Source organism: Olea europaea, chromosome 12 (genome assembly GCF_002742605.1).
Source record: "Olea europaea var. sylvestris chromosome 12, O_europaea_v1, whole genome shotgun sequence".
NCBI lineage: Eukaryota > Viridiplantae > Streptophyta > Magnoliopsida > Lamiales > Oleaceae > Olea > Olea europaea.
Genome location: NC_036248.1, coordinates 18,013,482 through 18,030,325, shown reverse-complemented (window position 1 = coordinate 18,030,325; position 16,844 = coordinate 18,013,482). Strand labels below are relative to the sequence as shown.

General features: G+C 39.7%; 1 protein-coding gene across 1 annotated transcript; it reads right to left on the bottom strand.

The window, feature by feature from the left end:
- Positions 1 to 15,110: 15,110 nt before the first annotated feature.
- LOC111405943 (putative GEM-like protein 8) lies at positions 15,111 to 16,492 on the bottom strand. The gene is made up of 4 exons (XM_023035066.1): positions 16,303 to 16,492; positions 16,137 to 16,217; positions 15,558 to 15,832; positions 15,111 to 15,460 (listed from the first exon to the last, which is right to left on the bottom strand). The coding sequence occupies exons 1-4, from the start codon at positions 16,433 to 16,435 to the stop codon at positions 15,248 to 15,250; spliced, it is 702 nt and encodes a 233-aa protein (XP_022890834.1). The 5' UTR covers positions 16,436 to 16,492; the 3' UTR covers positions 15,111 to 15,247.
- Between the last annotated feature and the right edge of the window lie 352 nt (positions 16,493 to 16,844).

The following is a 16,844-nucleotide window of genomic DNA, read 5'->3' as shown; positions in this document are numbered from 1 at the left end:
GTAATACGTTTGTAAAATTTATTATTGAATTTAATATTTTCATTAATGAAACTTAATTATTTATGGAGTAGTAAATTAAATAAATAAACAATTTTTTTAGATATATAAATTGTGAAGAATAATAAAGTGAAGAAATGATTAAACATTATTCATTTGGTGTAATGGATTAGAGATGATTTTTAATTTGGTGCAAAATAGTGTATAATCTACCTCAATTTTTGGTGCAAGGTTGAAGATGACCTAAGTTGTCGTAAGAAAAGCAACGCGTACCACCTGTCCTATGGCCTCCAGCTAGAAATCCAACGCTAGGGTTGGAGCTAGTGGTCCAGAGCCACATGCTGCCCAATGGAGCTCTTGTCTCATCCAAAAACGATCGGCGATAGTTACTAGCCTAGCAAATTGCTCCATCAAGGAGTCCACCTGCTAGTGCAATTGATTAAAAGGACTGCGCTACACGTATAGGAGAAAAAAATAGAGTCAAACTAGGGGGACACTTGTTTTGATCGTGTAAGACTTTTCCCTGTACAATAAGATTTTTCCTGGTTAAAACTCCCTTCACGAATACCATAGTTCCTACTTCCTACCATTCTTTTACCATATTCAAGAGCGTATGCAGGTCGCTAATACCAACAATGTGATTAGAAGCTAAACAATGAAGAAGAAAACAAAAACAAGCAAGATTCACACACAAATTAGGGGAATAAATTCGCTGCAATTTTATCCTCAAGGTTCAAAAACCATAAAATAATATGTTCAAAGTGTGTCTGAATATCAAGAAACTAGGACAAAATTCTCCTACTACTAAAAGGACTCAAACAACCTTTAAATAAATGAACAATAAAGTCTTTGAATTAAAATAAATAACTAATAAAAATAAAGCAAAAAGGTGGAACCAACCAAAGACAAAGGCCAAGCCCTGTCTTAGAAACAAACTAGCCATCCGCCTGGCTTGAATTTTATGAGATAACCACGAATGGAATATTAGATAGTATCCACTTACAACTATCGTGAGTGCAATTTTAGTGTCTCGCAACTTTTCGTTCCTCACATTTACACAAAATATAAGCTTTTGTTACTAGTATAGTGGCAAAATGTATCAAAACCACCTAAATCAAGACTCAAGGCAAAAAATATTTAGAAAACGAGAGAGTTAGGGGGAATGCTTTTGTATTGAACTTGGAGATTTACAAATGATCCCTCTCCTATTTATGGGCATAGCCTACTCATATGGATAATTCTAGATGGTGATGGAGCCAGGAAATTTCCCCCCCCCCCCCTTCTTCGCACCAACACGTATTTGGAAAAAAAGACTTGTAGACCATCAAAATTAAAAAGAATTGTTGATGAAAAAACATTATGGTAAAATTATAAGTTGCAGAAATTAAAATGTCGTAGAAATGAGTGGTGGACAACTGGATTTAAGTTGCAAGTCTTATGTAACGTGTGGTCAAAATTGATGTTTGACTTTGATCATTAAATTTATAAGGAAATTATAGTGTTTATCAAACATGCACTAGATAGAATTCGACAAACCTCATGTTCCAATGTAGAGATTATGAATTGTATGAATACATATTTTAATTCATAACAAAACCAACATTTTTAGAGAAATGACCTAGACAATTTTATGGTAGAAGGAAACAAATTATTGTACAACATATGATGTGGATCAAATAGAAGAAAAATTCTAAACCAATTAGAAAAGATAAGGAACAAGAAAGATCTACGAAAATGTGCATAACTTTTAGCTCAGGTATCGAATTTTCGTCCAGAAGTATAATTCAGAAGCGTCTTTAGATTTTGCACAACTTTGCAACCTTATCAAACTTTTGAGGTTAAATTTCATCGTTTGGGGTCCCTTTTTTGGATTTTTCTATTTTTATTAGTTTAATGGTATTTTCATCATTTTAATAGTCTTTTAAGTTTCAATTGGATTTGTTTTACCGTTTCCTAGTTTATTTGAATTTGTTTATAGAATAATCACTTTGATTAGAATTTGTTTTGAGTCTATAAATACATGTTAAGGTTGTAAAGAAAGAAATTCGTTTTTATTGGTTAATAAGATATTTCAGATTTCTCATTAATTGGTGGATTCCAAATAGACCTCGTTAAAGTTAAAAAGAAACGTTGTTGATGAATAAACATTAGGGTAAAATAATAAGTACCAGAAATTAGAATATCATGGAAATGAGGGTGGATTGTTGGATTTTAGTTGCAAGTCTTATAAAATGTGTGGTCAAAGTTGGTGTTTGACTTTGATCATTAAATTTTTAAGGAAATTATAGTGGAGAATTCGACAAACCTCATGTTCTAATGTAGAGATTATGAATTGTATTAATACGTATTTTAATTCATAACAAGACCAACATTTTCCTAGAAACAACCTAGACAATTTTATAGATGGAAACAAATTATTGCATAATAAATGATGCGGATCAGATCGAAGAAAATTCTAAACCAATTAGGAAATATAAGGTACAAGAAGGATCTATGAAAACATGCATAACTTTTAGCTCCGGTGTCGAATTTTCGTCCGTGAATGCAATCCAGAAGTGTCTTTTGATTCTACACAACTTTGCAACCTTATCAAACTTTTGAGGTTAAATTTCATTGCTTAGGTGTCCTTTTTGGACTTTTCTATTTTTATTAATTTAAGGGTATTTTCATCATTTTAATAGTTTTTTAAGTTTTAATTGGATTTGTTTTACCGTTTCCTAGTTTATTTGAATTTGTTTATAGAATTAGGGTTTCACTTTGATTAGAATTATTTTTGGGTCTATAAATACGTGTTGAGGTTGTAAAAATAAGACATTCATTTTTATTGATTAATAAGATATTTCAGTTTTTCCATTAATTGGTGGATTCCAAATAGACCTCACGTCTGTTCAAATGTTTAAACAAACACCCTGTGTTACGAACAAGAACCAATTATTATTACTATTATTTACGTTTCCATCCTGCGTCAATATACATTTTATAATTCATGCATTGGATCAAATGATGATAGTTAAGTGTAGATAGAATAGGAATGTATTTGTAGTTTTTGTTGACACATAAAAATTCAGCCCAAAACGAACAACCCAAGAAATAAAGCCCAATTGGAGGATCTCCAAATCAGATAGCCCAAAGAACGAAGTCCAATCGAACAAATCAAGGTGAAGGCCCAAATAAGGAGGCCCAAGAATGCGGTAACGCCATCGCCCAAGTTTGCAAGTCGCCCACAATCTGAACGAATGGAGTGTCATACGGTCTCCCAGAGCTGTTACTCTATTCTCGCCCAAACCTTCAAGTCACCCAAAGTATCAACAAACATAACGCGTCGTGGTTATCAAGAAATGCAGTTATCAAAGCAGTTGTTAAAGCAGCCCTATCACGTTCCACGATTCAAGGAATTCAATCGAAAGCGGTTGAACGATGAAAGGTAATGGCAGCAGTTAAAAGGCAGTTTTCGTGACAAAATGGCCACTACGAAGAAAGTGGGTAGTTATAGGACGATCAAGCAGTTTTTAGAGTAGTTAATCACAAAGAGATCGTCTATGAAGTATAAAAGGGAGAAAGGACATAGAAGCAGGGACCGAATCCAAAACTCTCGAACAGAGAATATGTAATTTTCATTTCCTTAGCTTTTAGACTTAAACACTTTCCTTTCAGTAACTCGTGTGCTTGCGCCCCTTGGAGGCACGTTGTTTTTCATTTCCAATTGTAAAGTCATCGCCAATAAAAGAACACCCCTTTTTGGGACTTTGTCTCAAGAGTTTTGTTCCTTACACAATCGTCTGACCCTTTTTAATTGTTAGCGATTAACCCGCACGAAACAATTTGGCACGCCCGGTGGGACAGTGGTGTTAGGTGTTGAAAATACAAAAGGGGAAACAATATGCCTCAGAGATCCGATAAGGAAGCAGCAAGTCAGGGAGGAATCCAGTCTATAATTGAGCGATATGAGGAGCAGCATGCCTCTCCACGAGCAGATGGACAAAATCAGAGCAGTAACAGTCGTTACGAACCAATGATGGAGTTGAGTCCTCGAACCATGCGTGCATTACTCGGAGAGCTCACGCAAGACGTCGTTGAACAGGTAAATCTTCAAAGTATTCATAATATGGAAAGATTTACACAAAATGGGAATGTACACTATGACAACATGGCCAAACAACTAAAGAAGTTGAATGAAACAATGAACAAGTTAGTGGGTCAAATATGTCAACCGGCTATACCTCTTACAAGTCACTTTCAAACTAGGACAATTGTAGGGCATAATCCTTCAGTCCCTAATTCGAGTCAAGGGGTAGAACCAATTTCTGGTCCCTCTACTTCAAACCAAGGGGGTACTACAGTACTAAATCAAAGCAATGGTAGTGGTATGCCTAACTGGGGAGGTAATCCACCAAACGTGAGAGATAATGTCCTAAACAATGGACAGAATATTCCACGTGGTAACGAAGGAGTAGATGTTCAGGCTAATGGTAATGGTCCTGATGGTAATTTTGTTGCCAATCAAGGACCAAACATCAGGCCTCATGCAAACCAACCGGTTAACCAACCTGTAGGAATTCCATATGACCCCAACGTCATGTTGAGGAACCAGATTATGAAAATCGTACAGGATCAGATGGCTTTTGGGGTGCGTCCCGTCATTAGGCCGACGTACACAAAGCCATATCCTGATTGGGTAGATCAAGCATATCCATGGCCTAGAAGATACAAAGTGCCAGAATTCTTACTGTTTACTGGTTTAGGAGAGGTGTCTACTCTAGAACACATAGGGCAATTCACATTGCAAAGTGGTGATGTAACCGATTACCATAAAATGAGACTTTTTCCTAGTTCGTTAACAGGAGTAGCTTTCTCCTGGTTCATCAACTTGCCAGCGAACTCTGTTCAAACATGGCAACAATTGGAACAGTTGTTTCACGCTCAGTTTTATAAAACTGAGTCTGAAGTCACTTTGGCCGATTTGACGAATTTACGTCAAATGCCAAATGAATGGGCAGAAAGTTTTCTCCAAAGGTTCAAAACAGCAAGAAGCAAGTGTTTTGTACCTCTGCCTGAAAAAGAATTTGTCAAAATCGCTCAAGGCTGCTTGAGCTTTGATTTAAAAAAGAAGTTCCAGAACAAAGAATTCCCTGACCTTTTCCAGTTGAGTGCAAATGTGATTAGGTATGAGCGACTGATAAGAGAAGAAGAACAAATGAAAAATTCTAGTAAAGGGACTTATTACAAAGACCCAAAATTTAACGTTCATACCATCGACGATGAGTCATACGATCAGGTCGAAATGTGTTTGGTCGAATTGGTCAAAAGGGATACATATACTTGTCCCATAATGGCCAAGCCTAGACCATCGGGCAAAGATGAGCCCATAAAGGATGGAAACATAAAGGCTAGAACGTTCTCGTTCGATGTGACCAAAGCTGATCTTATATTCGACAAATTATATAGGGATAAGCAGATAAGATTGAGCGATAAGCACAAATTGCCAAACCCTGAACAAATTAAGGGTAAAAAATATTGTAAATGGCATAATGCATGGTCACATCTGACTAACAATTGCTTGGTTTTCCGTCATGTATTGCAGGATGCTATTGAATCAGGACGAATTACGTTCGATGATAAGAAAAAGATGGCAGTGGATGAGAATCCTTTCCCACAGCCACTTGGAGTAAACATGGTAACATCTGGATTCAAGAACAAGTTACCAAAATTCAAGTTAGTCGTAGATGACGGAGAAGAAGATCCTAGACCACATCCCAGTGTCTTTGAACGTATCAAAGGAAAAGAACCAAAAAAGGACGAAGACGTCCTGTGTGCAAGGTGTAAAAGGGAAGTAAATGGAAACACGGAGAAACCAGGGACATGGCAGCATCCTCATCGCCCTGTTTTCTTCCCAAACATTCAGCCTGGTAGAGGGCGAGGTACATCATTCTATAGAGGACCGCCTTTTGAAAGGCAGTTCAGACCAGCAGATACTGGAAGAACATTTAGGCCGCAACCTCGCCGGCCAAATGTATGGCATTCATTCCAGTACACTGCAGGAAGGGCAATATCCTTCGATGAGATGACTAGGACCCAATAAAGGCATTTCCAACGAAACTATGGACGGATGATGAGGTAGCAACAAGGAATGCCACATCCTAAAGCGCCTATACTACTCAAGGTAGCCAATCAAAACGTCCTCAAAGGTAGTAAAGAAATCGGTACAGATGAATCAATGAAGAAACTGCCAGAAACCTCTTCTGGGAGATCAAGGTTTGAGAGGGACAAGAGGGATGAGGAAGATCCAGATCAGCCCCTTGCTATCCAATTCGGTACGTTGCCTCCTGTTGTGGCCAATAATTACCTACTGGCCAATGAATTCAAGAATAAGGAAAAGGAAGAAGAGGGGAAGGACAACGAAGGAGAAGCCTGCGTGTTGATATGTGAAGAAGGCCAGACTTTTGGAGAGGCCTACAACGACGAAGAAGACAATGGGATGACGGACATTGAAGAAGAAATCGATCTAGAAGCAGAAAGGAAAAAGAGAGGAGTATCGCGCAATACTCTATTTAAGCAACTACATCAAGAGGGAGTTCGCGAAGTAGACTTGTTTAGGGAGCCATCTGGGCGACCTTTCGATTTCTACGTACTGTACGGACACCCAAAAGGAAGAAGAGAGTGCCTTGCTCTGAAAAGTATGGGTCACCTCCAAGAATAATGCCCCCTCCCACAGGTTGGATAACTGATGAGGAAGAATTAGAAAAAAGTAAGAAGGAAGTTCAGAGGACAGAGGATCAGCGTGACATACTGCAAGTCGACTTGTCACAAGGGGATAATTCGACAGAAAACAAGCAAGAGGTAGAAATAGAGGCTGCCGAAAAGGTTATTTTTAAATGGCCAGCCATGAAATTGACTAAACACTTGAGGCCGCTATATGTTAAAGCTCTAGTTAACGGCGTCCCAGTGGCAAAAGTGCTTGTCGACAATGGAGCAGCTATAAACACGATTCCATCTAGGATGATGAGAAAGATCGCAAAAACAGGGGGTGACATGATTCCTACAGAAGTCATCCTCACTAGCTTCAATGGAGGAGCAACTTCAGCTAAGGGAGTTATGCCATTAGACATAACTATAGGTACGACTAATAGGACCACAGTCTTCTTTGTAATAGATGGTCCTACTAGTTAAAACGTGCTCCTGGGAAGAGATTGGATACACGGAAGTCGCTTTATACCCTCGTCGCTCCATCAATGCCTTATTTTTTGGAATGACAAAGGCGAAGCAGAGGTAGTACAGGCCGATCATAGGCCTTTTGTCGCAGAAGCAAACTCAATGGAGAAGTTCATGTATGAAGGAAACTATGGACCTGTCAGAGTAGTGCAAGACGGGGAAGAAACTCAGGTTGTCGCACAAAGCGAAGAACCATTCTCAGTGGATGCACTCACTGAAATGTTCAAACAAATGCGGCCAAATATAGTGGCCCTGGAAGAGCCAGTAATTGGCAAAAGAATAATTAAGGAGTCTTGAATGGACTTTAAATTATGAAAGCAAATGGCCGACATTTAGGCCTTCAAAGCCAGACTGATGATTTTCAACAAGGAATGCAATGACAAAGCAAAGGAAGAGACTGCCCTAAAAGCACTGAAGGACAAGTTGGCAGTGTTCGAGTTAGAGCAAAGTATTGGTCGAGAAGTCAACAAGGTGGACTGTTTGGAAGAGGAAGTACTTACAAAAGAACTGGACGACGAAGTGATGTGGATTGCCAAACCTGGATACGCTCAAGCACAAGACCCTCTGATCAAAGTAAATATTAGCGATGAAGGAGAAGATCACCCAACGTTCATCAGCCAGATGCTCGACCAAGAGGGCGAACTAAAGTCTTTTCGCCGCTATTAAAGCTGAAAAATCAGGACGAATTCGTCTGGAAAGAAGAACATCAAAAGGCTTTTGAAAGCCTGAAGACATATCTATCAAGCCCACCAGTGTTGGTGTCACCAATCCAAGGACAGCCAATGAAAGTGTACGTGTCGGCTGAAAAAGAATCAATAGCTGGAATGGTCGCACAGGAAGACCAATTTGGTGAAGAAAGGGCAATTTACTACTTAAGTAGACGGTTAACGAAATGTGAATATAATTACTCCGCTGTTGAAAAATTGTGTCTTGCACTGTATTTCACATGTACAAAATCAAGGGCTTATTTACGGCCTGTAACCGTTTATTTAATTTCTAAAGTAAATTTAGTTAAGTATATGTTCTCGCGCCCTATTTTACACCAAAGGGTAGGTCTTTGGACATTAGCTTTATCAGAGTTCGAAATACAATATATACCTCAAAAGGCAGTCAAAAATCAGGCTTTGGCTAACTTTCTAGCCGATCATCCATGCCTTGACATGCCTGAAGAAATCGAATTAGAAATCAATTCGTTCGAATTAAAACCTTGGGTATTGTATTTCGATGGGTCAAAAACCTCTAAAGGTGCAGGAGTAGGAATAGCATTGATTAATCCTTTGGGGATTTGCTACAAGTTTGCATTCACCTTAGACAGAACGTGTACCAACAATCAGGCCGAATATGAAGCCTTGATTGTAGGCCTAGAACTAATGATAGATATGGGAGTAAGAAATGTGATCGTTAAGGGCGATTCTCAATTGGTGATACATCAATTGATCGGTGATTTTAAATGCCAAAGTGATTCCATTATAAGTCAATATGAGATCGCCCAAGAATTATTAGAGGAATTCGATCAAGTAGAACTTCAATGCGTTAATAGGATATATAACGACGTGGCAAATGAGTTAGCCCAAATGGCTTCAGGGTACTCAAAGGTCTTGGATTGGAAGTCTACTTGTGAGTATGGAATCATATTGCCTGTAACTCAAAGAAGGGCGAGAAAAATTGAACTTCACTGTATACAAGATGGAGATGCAGTAGATTGGAGAACAGAGATTAAAGGGTTCCTTGAAGAACCTAATGGAGGGATTAGTAGGAAAACGAATCTATGTTTGCTGAATTACACACTAATAGATGAAGAGTTATTTAAGAAACGCTCTGATGGTGTAAAACTAAAGTGTGTGAGTTTGCAAGAAACCAAGACGATCATGGCTGAAGTGCACGAAGGGATATGTGGAGCTCATCAAGCTGGCCAAAGGATGAGATGGTTAATTATTAGGAGTGGATATTTTTTGCCAAAAATGGGAGAACTATGCGTTCAGTATGCAAAAAGTTGTTTAGCATGCCAAAAGCATGGTCCAATACAAAGGACGCCAGCACGAGAAATGGCACCTATTATTAAGCTTTAGCCGTTCAAAGGTTGGGCGATAGATCTAATAGGGAAGATCTACCCCCCATCGTCCAAGCAACATACTTTTGTTATAGTTGCAACAGACTATTTCACTAAATGGGTAGAGGCGGTACCTTTGAAAGAGATCACCCAGAAGAATGTTATAGAGTTTATCCGTGATCACATTATTTATAGGTTTGGAATTCCACAAACTTTAATGGTAGATCACGGAACATCTTTGAATGGGAATCAAGTAAACAAATTTTTGAGCGAATTTGGGGTTAAATTAGTAAACTCCACACCGTACTACGCTCAATCCAACGGACAAGTGGAATCCTCTAACAAGATTCTAAAAAATATCATCAGGAAGATGATAGACGAAAACGTCAGAAATTGGCACGAATATTTGAACAAGACCTTATGGGCTTATAGAACATCACCTCGGTCAAGTACCAAAGTTACTCCTTTCCAACTTGTTTATGGACAGGAGGCAGTTTTGCCTATGGAAATCAACGTGCAATCTATTCGAGTGTGCTTACAACATAAGTTGAATGATGATGAGTATGTCGAATCACCAGTTCAAAATTTATTGAGTTTAGACGAATTGAAGTTGGACGTTTTAGATAGGTTGCAAGTTCAAAAGCAAAGAATGGCTAAGTTTTATAATAAAAAAGTCTTAGCCAAGTTGTTCAGCCTGGGTGAACTAGTTTGGAAGACGATACTCCCTTTGGATACCAAGGATCCAAAGTACGGGAAGTGGTCGCCCAATTGGGAAGGACCATACAAAATAAACAGTATGTTGCCTAATGGAGCGTACCACTTAGAAGATTTAGACGGCACCAAGTACGTAAGATTCATTAACGGCAAATATTTGAAAAAATATGTTCCTTCTTTATGAGAATGTGAACAGGTAAAAACATAACCAAACATTCTGGACGATCAAAAGATAATAAAGACAGAGCGAAATACGTTCGAATAAAGTTCTTTATTATCAAACGTTCATTACAAGAATACAAAAGATACAAATAATTGACGTGTTACAAAATACAACTAAAGTAAGATGATCTCCCAGTTGATCGCTGAGTAAGCTTCACACCGTCTTCCTAAATGCATCACTGCAATGGTGGGATCGACGAGTAAGAGGGTGTACTGGCCTCACCACCTTCCTAAATGCATCGCTGCAATGGTGGGATTGACAAGTGAGAGGGTGTACTGGCCTCAGCACCTTCCTAAATGCATTGCTGCGATGACGAGCAAATAGGCTGAGAAACACTCTCAGCAGGCAAGCTGAGAAACACTCTCAGCAAGCAAAGTAGCCCACAAGCAGCCCAAAAATTGCCTTCCATCATTGACTCCTTGTGAAGAACAAAGAGATGATGGGAAGAATTTTGCAGGAAAGACCTTCGCTGCTGGCCAGAAAATATTTCCTATACCTCCCATACCAAAGGTGACATCAAGGTAAATATAAGGCAGACGGACTAAACAGTCCATTTTTGGATCAGGTTGATCGTCAGAATGCCAAGAAATGGCAGCAAATTGGTTACGAAGAAGAAAATGAAAAGATGAAGATAGAGGATGAAAAATGCGAAGCATTTATAGGGGGTGAAGATGAAGATACAGAATATGAACAGCCACATTTCTGTCTAATAAACGGAATTAAATAGCCCTAAGTCTTGGGAACAGTAGTGGGACAAGATTCTTAGTGCAAAGCAGTTAAGTGCTTAAAGAATTGATGATTAAAATAGAAACGTCAAATGAATGCACAAGAAGTTAATGTTCATTAATAATGAACAAAGTTACAAAGAGAAAAATCGAATTACAAAAGAAAAAAGACATCGTATGTCTTAATTACAGTCTACCCCATAATGAACGAATTCGTTCCCTAAGTTTTTCCCAATCCTCGTTCTGTCGAGAGAAAGTGATGTTCAATTCAGCCGCGACATCATCATCATCAACTTCCAATTTCTTGTACTGCTCGACCAAGGACTTAGTTCGCTCAATTCCCTGGGAGGCGTTGCACTTTTTAGCAGCCATCCTCGCCCTGCAATCATCCATTTTAGCTTGAAGTTCTCTCATCTGAGCAGCCAAGTTAACCATCAAAGACTCTTCAATCATGACTTCGGAAGAGATTTCTTTCAACTCGTCCTTAGCCTTGTTGATCTCCATGCGCAAAGACTCTTTCTCAAATACAGCTCGAAGATATGAGTACGCTTGGCCTTTAGTTCAGCATTCTTAGCCAGCATAGAAAGGACCTCGGAGTGGATAACCTTCAACGTCGCTTTGAAATCGGTACAAAGATTCAGCGATGGAAGTGTCAATGCTTGCTCTAACTTCGCACTCAAGTGCTCAAGTTCATCCTTGTGCCTGGCAGCACTAGCCCTTCCAATATCCATATCCATGAAGGATACGTACTCAAATATCGATTCCTTTAGGAACTTCAAGTCTTTTTCTGAGGAAGCAGCAGGACGATCGGATGGAGTAGGGCGAAACGTCTGAATTTGCCCCCAGGAAGCGAACAAGTCTTGGATAGAACGCACAATCCTGTCAGCGTCCTGCAAAGAAGACTGCCAATATTGAAAATCTTCACTATAACAAACAAGGTGGAAATAGAAGTGAAGCAAAAAACTACCTCCTCGACAATCGTAGAAGATGGCGCGCCCTCGGCCAAGCTTGCCACCAACGACTCATCCATTCGTGAGGACTTCCCCTTGTCCGAGCAAGAAGATGTTGCCGTAACGGGCGGACTCATAGGAGTATCTGCAAAGCTCAAGAGCAACAAATCAGAAACCAATAGCACGAGCAAAGGTAAGACATCAAAAACTGAATTACCTTCTGCTTCGATGTTTGGGGGGTTGACGCCCTGGGAAGAAGGTGGCTCATCCATGGGTTGTGATGAAGATTCTGGGACTGAGGATGTTTCTTTAAGCATAACCCTCTCATCAACCGATTTGGATGAAGTAGCCTTAGTAGAAGATGATGGAACAGGAGTTGTCGATGTCAAAGCCTTTGAAGGAGAGACTGAACTCTTCTGAGAAATCCAAAAGATTATCAGCACACAGAAAAGTTTCAAGTGTGGAAAAATATACTTGTAAGTAAACCAACTTAATTACCTTCCTCCTGACAATAAGTGGGGCATCATCATCATCATCGACATCATCCTCCAGAATGGGAGATGCTGAGGCTGGCAGTTTGCGACTTGGAGCATTCTTAGCCATAGTAGGCTTGGCAGGGAGGGAAGAAGATGGACGAGCAGGTTGTTTAGTGCGACGAGAAGGAGAGGGCTCCGAATAGACAAAGGAGTGACCAAAATAGGAGGAGGAGAAGAAACACTCGGTTGGTCTAATGAATGGAAGGCACGATTGGCCTCAGTCGCAAATAATCTGCGCTTCACCGATGGCCAGAGTTGTTCAAAAAGAGGGTGAATGGCGTGGCTAGGATTGAAAGGAGCCAATGAAAAATGACTGGTTAAAAGGAGGTTACGAGCATCTATAGCTTCTGCCTCCGCTTTAGTAATGGTATGAAAACGGTCAACTAAATTCTTTGAATAGCAAGGAGGAACAGGCCAAGTTTGGCCAAAACCAAGCTGGCGAGCAAAAAATTGGGGAGCATAAATCTCTACCCCAGCCTTGGCATTAGTCCCAGTTAGAATATCATGGAATAACTCCCTCCCGGTTAAAAACTGAATCCAAATGAGCAGGGAGGTGCTCGCGCTATCTATGGTAGAAGGGGGATGTACATAGTTTGGAGTCAAGAAAGGAGGAAAAGGAAAAAAGGAAGAGATTGAATCTAAAGAATAAAAGAATGAGAAAATGTCCCTTCTGGACATATTTACAGGAGTTAGGGGCTCCATAGCTAGCCCGTAACAACTAGCAGAAGGACGAGAAATGGATGGAGCACCAAGCGATGGAAAATAGGATCTCAATCACAGTTGAGTAAACCAAAGAGGTCCACTGCCAGTGGGAGATGCACCATTCTTCAATTGAGCTTGAAAAGAGGCCATGCCTCTATAAAGAGCAGCCAAAAACAAAGAGCATAAATTCAAAGGCCTGCCACGCGCCAATTCGTGCGCTATAGGTAAATAACTCAGAGAAGGCTTTATACTTGGCACGCACAAAACATATTTACAAAGCCAAACTAAAAGGAAGGCCACTCGCTCAGTATGGGTAGGCTCAGCACTTGAATGATTGTGGAGGGTCTGCAGGCTTGAATAAGAGTCGGTATAGTTTTTACCAAACTTTGGGGCGCCACCAGAAACTAAGATACCTGGGAAAATGGTATCGCCCAAAGGTGGCAGGTTCACCAGGGCCCCAACATCCCTTAACGTAATAGACATGGGGCCAAGAGGAAAAATAAAGGTGTTATACTCAGAAGACCAAAAACTCAAAGCAATCGAAAAGAGCGCTGAATCAAAAGTAGGGGGCGAATAGAGACTTCTAACAAATCAGAAATCCTAGCACTATCAAAAAGTGCCTTAGTAGGACCATGACCCACAAGACGAGCATGTCACCTACGAAAAGCTACATCAGATTTAGGCCAAGTGCGAATACCTCTTTCGCGAAGTGGCCCCAACGATAAAGAGTACAGGAATGGAGGACCCTGAGTGCAAGGAAACAGCTGACCCACCGTCGCCTGTTCAACTGCCTCTGCATTGTTGAAGAAAGGACCCAAGTAGAACTCATTAAGTCCAACGTCGACAGGTGCGAGAAAACTTGGGGTTATGTATGGGTGACTCAGAAGTCTCTGAAAGTCGTCAAAACTGAAGGAATCGCTAGCTTGAGATTGTGAAGCAGCCATTGGAGAAAGAACGAAACTTTTCAGGGTTACGTAGCAAGGAAGCAAAAGATGAATAGTGAATCGTGAAAGAGACGCAAAAAATATGAGGCGTGGTTTGGTAGCAGTGAAATGGCGTGTTTGGAGTTTATAAGGGTTTGCAAAACGACGCACCTTTTCAAGTTATAGAAGGAAACAATGATTGAAATTCCTGGGAATTTCGAAAGTTGCTGGAAACACAAAGTGAATATGGAAAAATTCAATAATTATTATTAATTCTGCCATATTGGGGGGTAATTGTTGACACATAAAAATTCAGCCCAAAACGAACAACCCAAGAAATAAAGCCCAATTGGAGGATCCCCAAATCAGATAGCCCAAAGAACGAAGTCCAATCGAACAAATCAAGGTGAAGGCCCAAGAATGCGGTAACGCCATCGTCCAAGTTTGCAAGTCGCCCAGAATCTGAAGGAATGGAGTGTCATACGGTCGCCCAGAGCTGTTACTCTATTCTCGCCCAAACCTTCAAGTCGCCCAAAGTATCAACAAACATAACGCGTCGTGGTTATCAAGAAATGCAGTTATCAAAGCAGTTGTTAAAGCAGCCTTATCACGTTCCACGATTCAAGGAATTCAATCGAAAGCGGTTGAACGATGAAAGGTAATGGCAGCAATTAAAAGGCAATTTTCATGACAAAATGGCCATTACGAAGAAAGTGGGTAGTTATAGGACGATCAAGCAGTTTTTAGAGTAGTTAATCACAAAGAGATCGTCTATGAAGTATAAAAGGGAGAAAGGACATAGAAGCAGGGACCGAATCCAAAACTCTCGAACAGAGAATATGTAATTTTCATTTCTATAGCTTTTAGACTTAAACACTTTCCTTTCAATAACTCGTGTGCTTGCGCCCCTTGGAGGCACGTTGTTTTTCATTTCCAATTGTAAAGTCATCGCCAATAAAAGAACACCCCTTTTTGGAACTTTGTCTCAAGAGGTTTGTCCCTTACACAATCGTCTGACCCTTTTTAATTGTTAGCGACTAACCCGCGCGAAACAGTTTTACATCTCGATCTCAACGGGAACTGATATTTTGAATAATACTTTCCTTTCAAAACTGCATAATGTATTTACAATCAACACTACAGTAGTTCTAATTTATGTTTGTGAACAGTTTTTAATAACCAAATTTTACAGATGTGTTGCGACTGTATATACAATTTCTATGGAGAAATCATCCATGCATCAATAGCTGCTACTGAAGGAGTTTGAGAGATTGCCTGCTGCAGATACTTGAAAGCCTTTCGATGATTTAGAAATCCCATGAACCAGAACTCGAACTCGTCCTCGGTTACTATCTGCACATACTTTTGCCTTGGTTTTTTCGCATTTTTGCTGTCGTAGGCTCTCTTTATTTTACCTAGTGGGATCATGACCTGCAAGGTTTTGAAAACAGTTGGATTTTCATTTTCGAAGAGAAGATGGGATGTAAATTTGTGATTCAAAACAATTGAAACAGAGTCATATATGCACCTTGTAATGTATTTTAAGCTGTTTTCCAGTTGGAGAAGCGAGTTTAATTGATCTTTCACTGCGGAAGGCAACTTTATCGGTGGAAATAAATAAGAGGCCTGCTATAGGCCCAGCTGTGGTCGATAAATAGCATTGGGAAGCCTTTAAAAGCTTTTCGCCATTGCTAACACTGAAGTTCTGCTTGAAAACTTTTTCCAGGCCGCCTACTTGAAGGATTCTTGCCCCCAGTCTCAACTTTCCTTTCAAAGTTTCTGTTAATTTGGGTCCTAATTTCACTGCAGGGATAGAAATAAAGCGAAACATTAGGCCTCATCCCACTTGCACTGCATAATTTTAGAAATTCTATTGTACTTGATTGTTGAGAAGGGAAAATGCAATGATATATTGAAATGTTTTCTTGTTTTGAGAAGTTTGGTTCTAGAAATTACAGATAGCCAGTTTGTTGTACAGGGTAAAATAGGATAATAACTAGGAAATCTCTTCCTTAATTATGTCTAGCTCTGTCTAGTTGAGCCTAGCAAACATTCTCCAACAATGTCTAATAGAAACTGCTACAAATAATCTAGGTTGAGGCTTTACCATGCTCTTGGATTCCTTGCGAAAAATTATCCATCCATTCTCCAAATTTATTCATCCCAAGGATTGCTGAATTTGCTCTGCCTGCATTCCCAAGAAAATCCAGTAAGGTTGTGATTATTGAAACTGGGAATACCTGGCGAGTTATAAAGTCAGAAAAAATACTTACTCTTTCTGATTTTAAAAATTTCATTTGAAGGAGAAGGCGCAAAACTGTATTGACTAGCATGATCGGATAAAAGTCCTTTTGGATATCTGTCCATGCAGTTGATTGGAATTCCAATAACATTTGATTTCTTCATAAATGTCGATTTTCTGCGATGTTCTACCTCCTTACTTTGGTTGTAAGTAATGATATGTTTTCAAAGACACCAAAAATGAGTCAGATACAAGAAGCTTTCTGGGATTCAAAAACGCATCTTCACCCTTTATATAGAGGACAAGAGTAGTGGTTGGATCTTGAATTTTAGTTGCATGAGTCATGTCTGTGTCAAAAGAAAAGGTGGGGTTTTGACAAAACTGAATTACAGAAAATTTGGTATGGGGGTGGGTTGGGGTGGGGTGGTCAGTAGTTTAGTTATTGAATCCTCACACAGACTGGTTCTTTAATTGTATGCAGACGTGGAATCCATGCTTTCTGAGGTGGGATGTTTGCTTCTTTATTGAATTAGTGGTCTAAAGGTTTATCTGGTTAACTATTCTTTTTCAAAT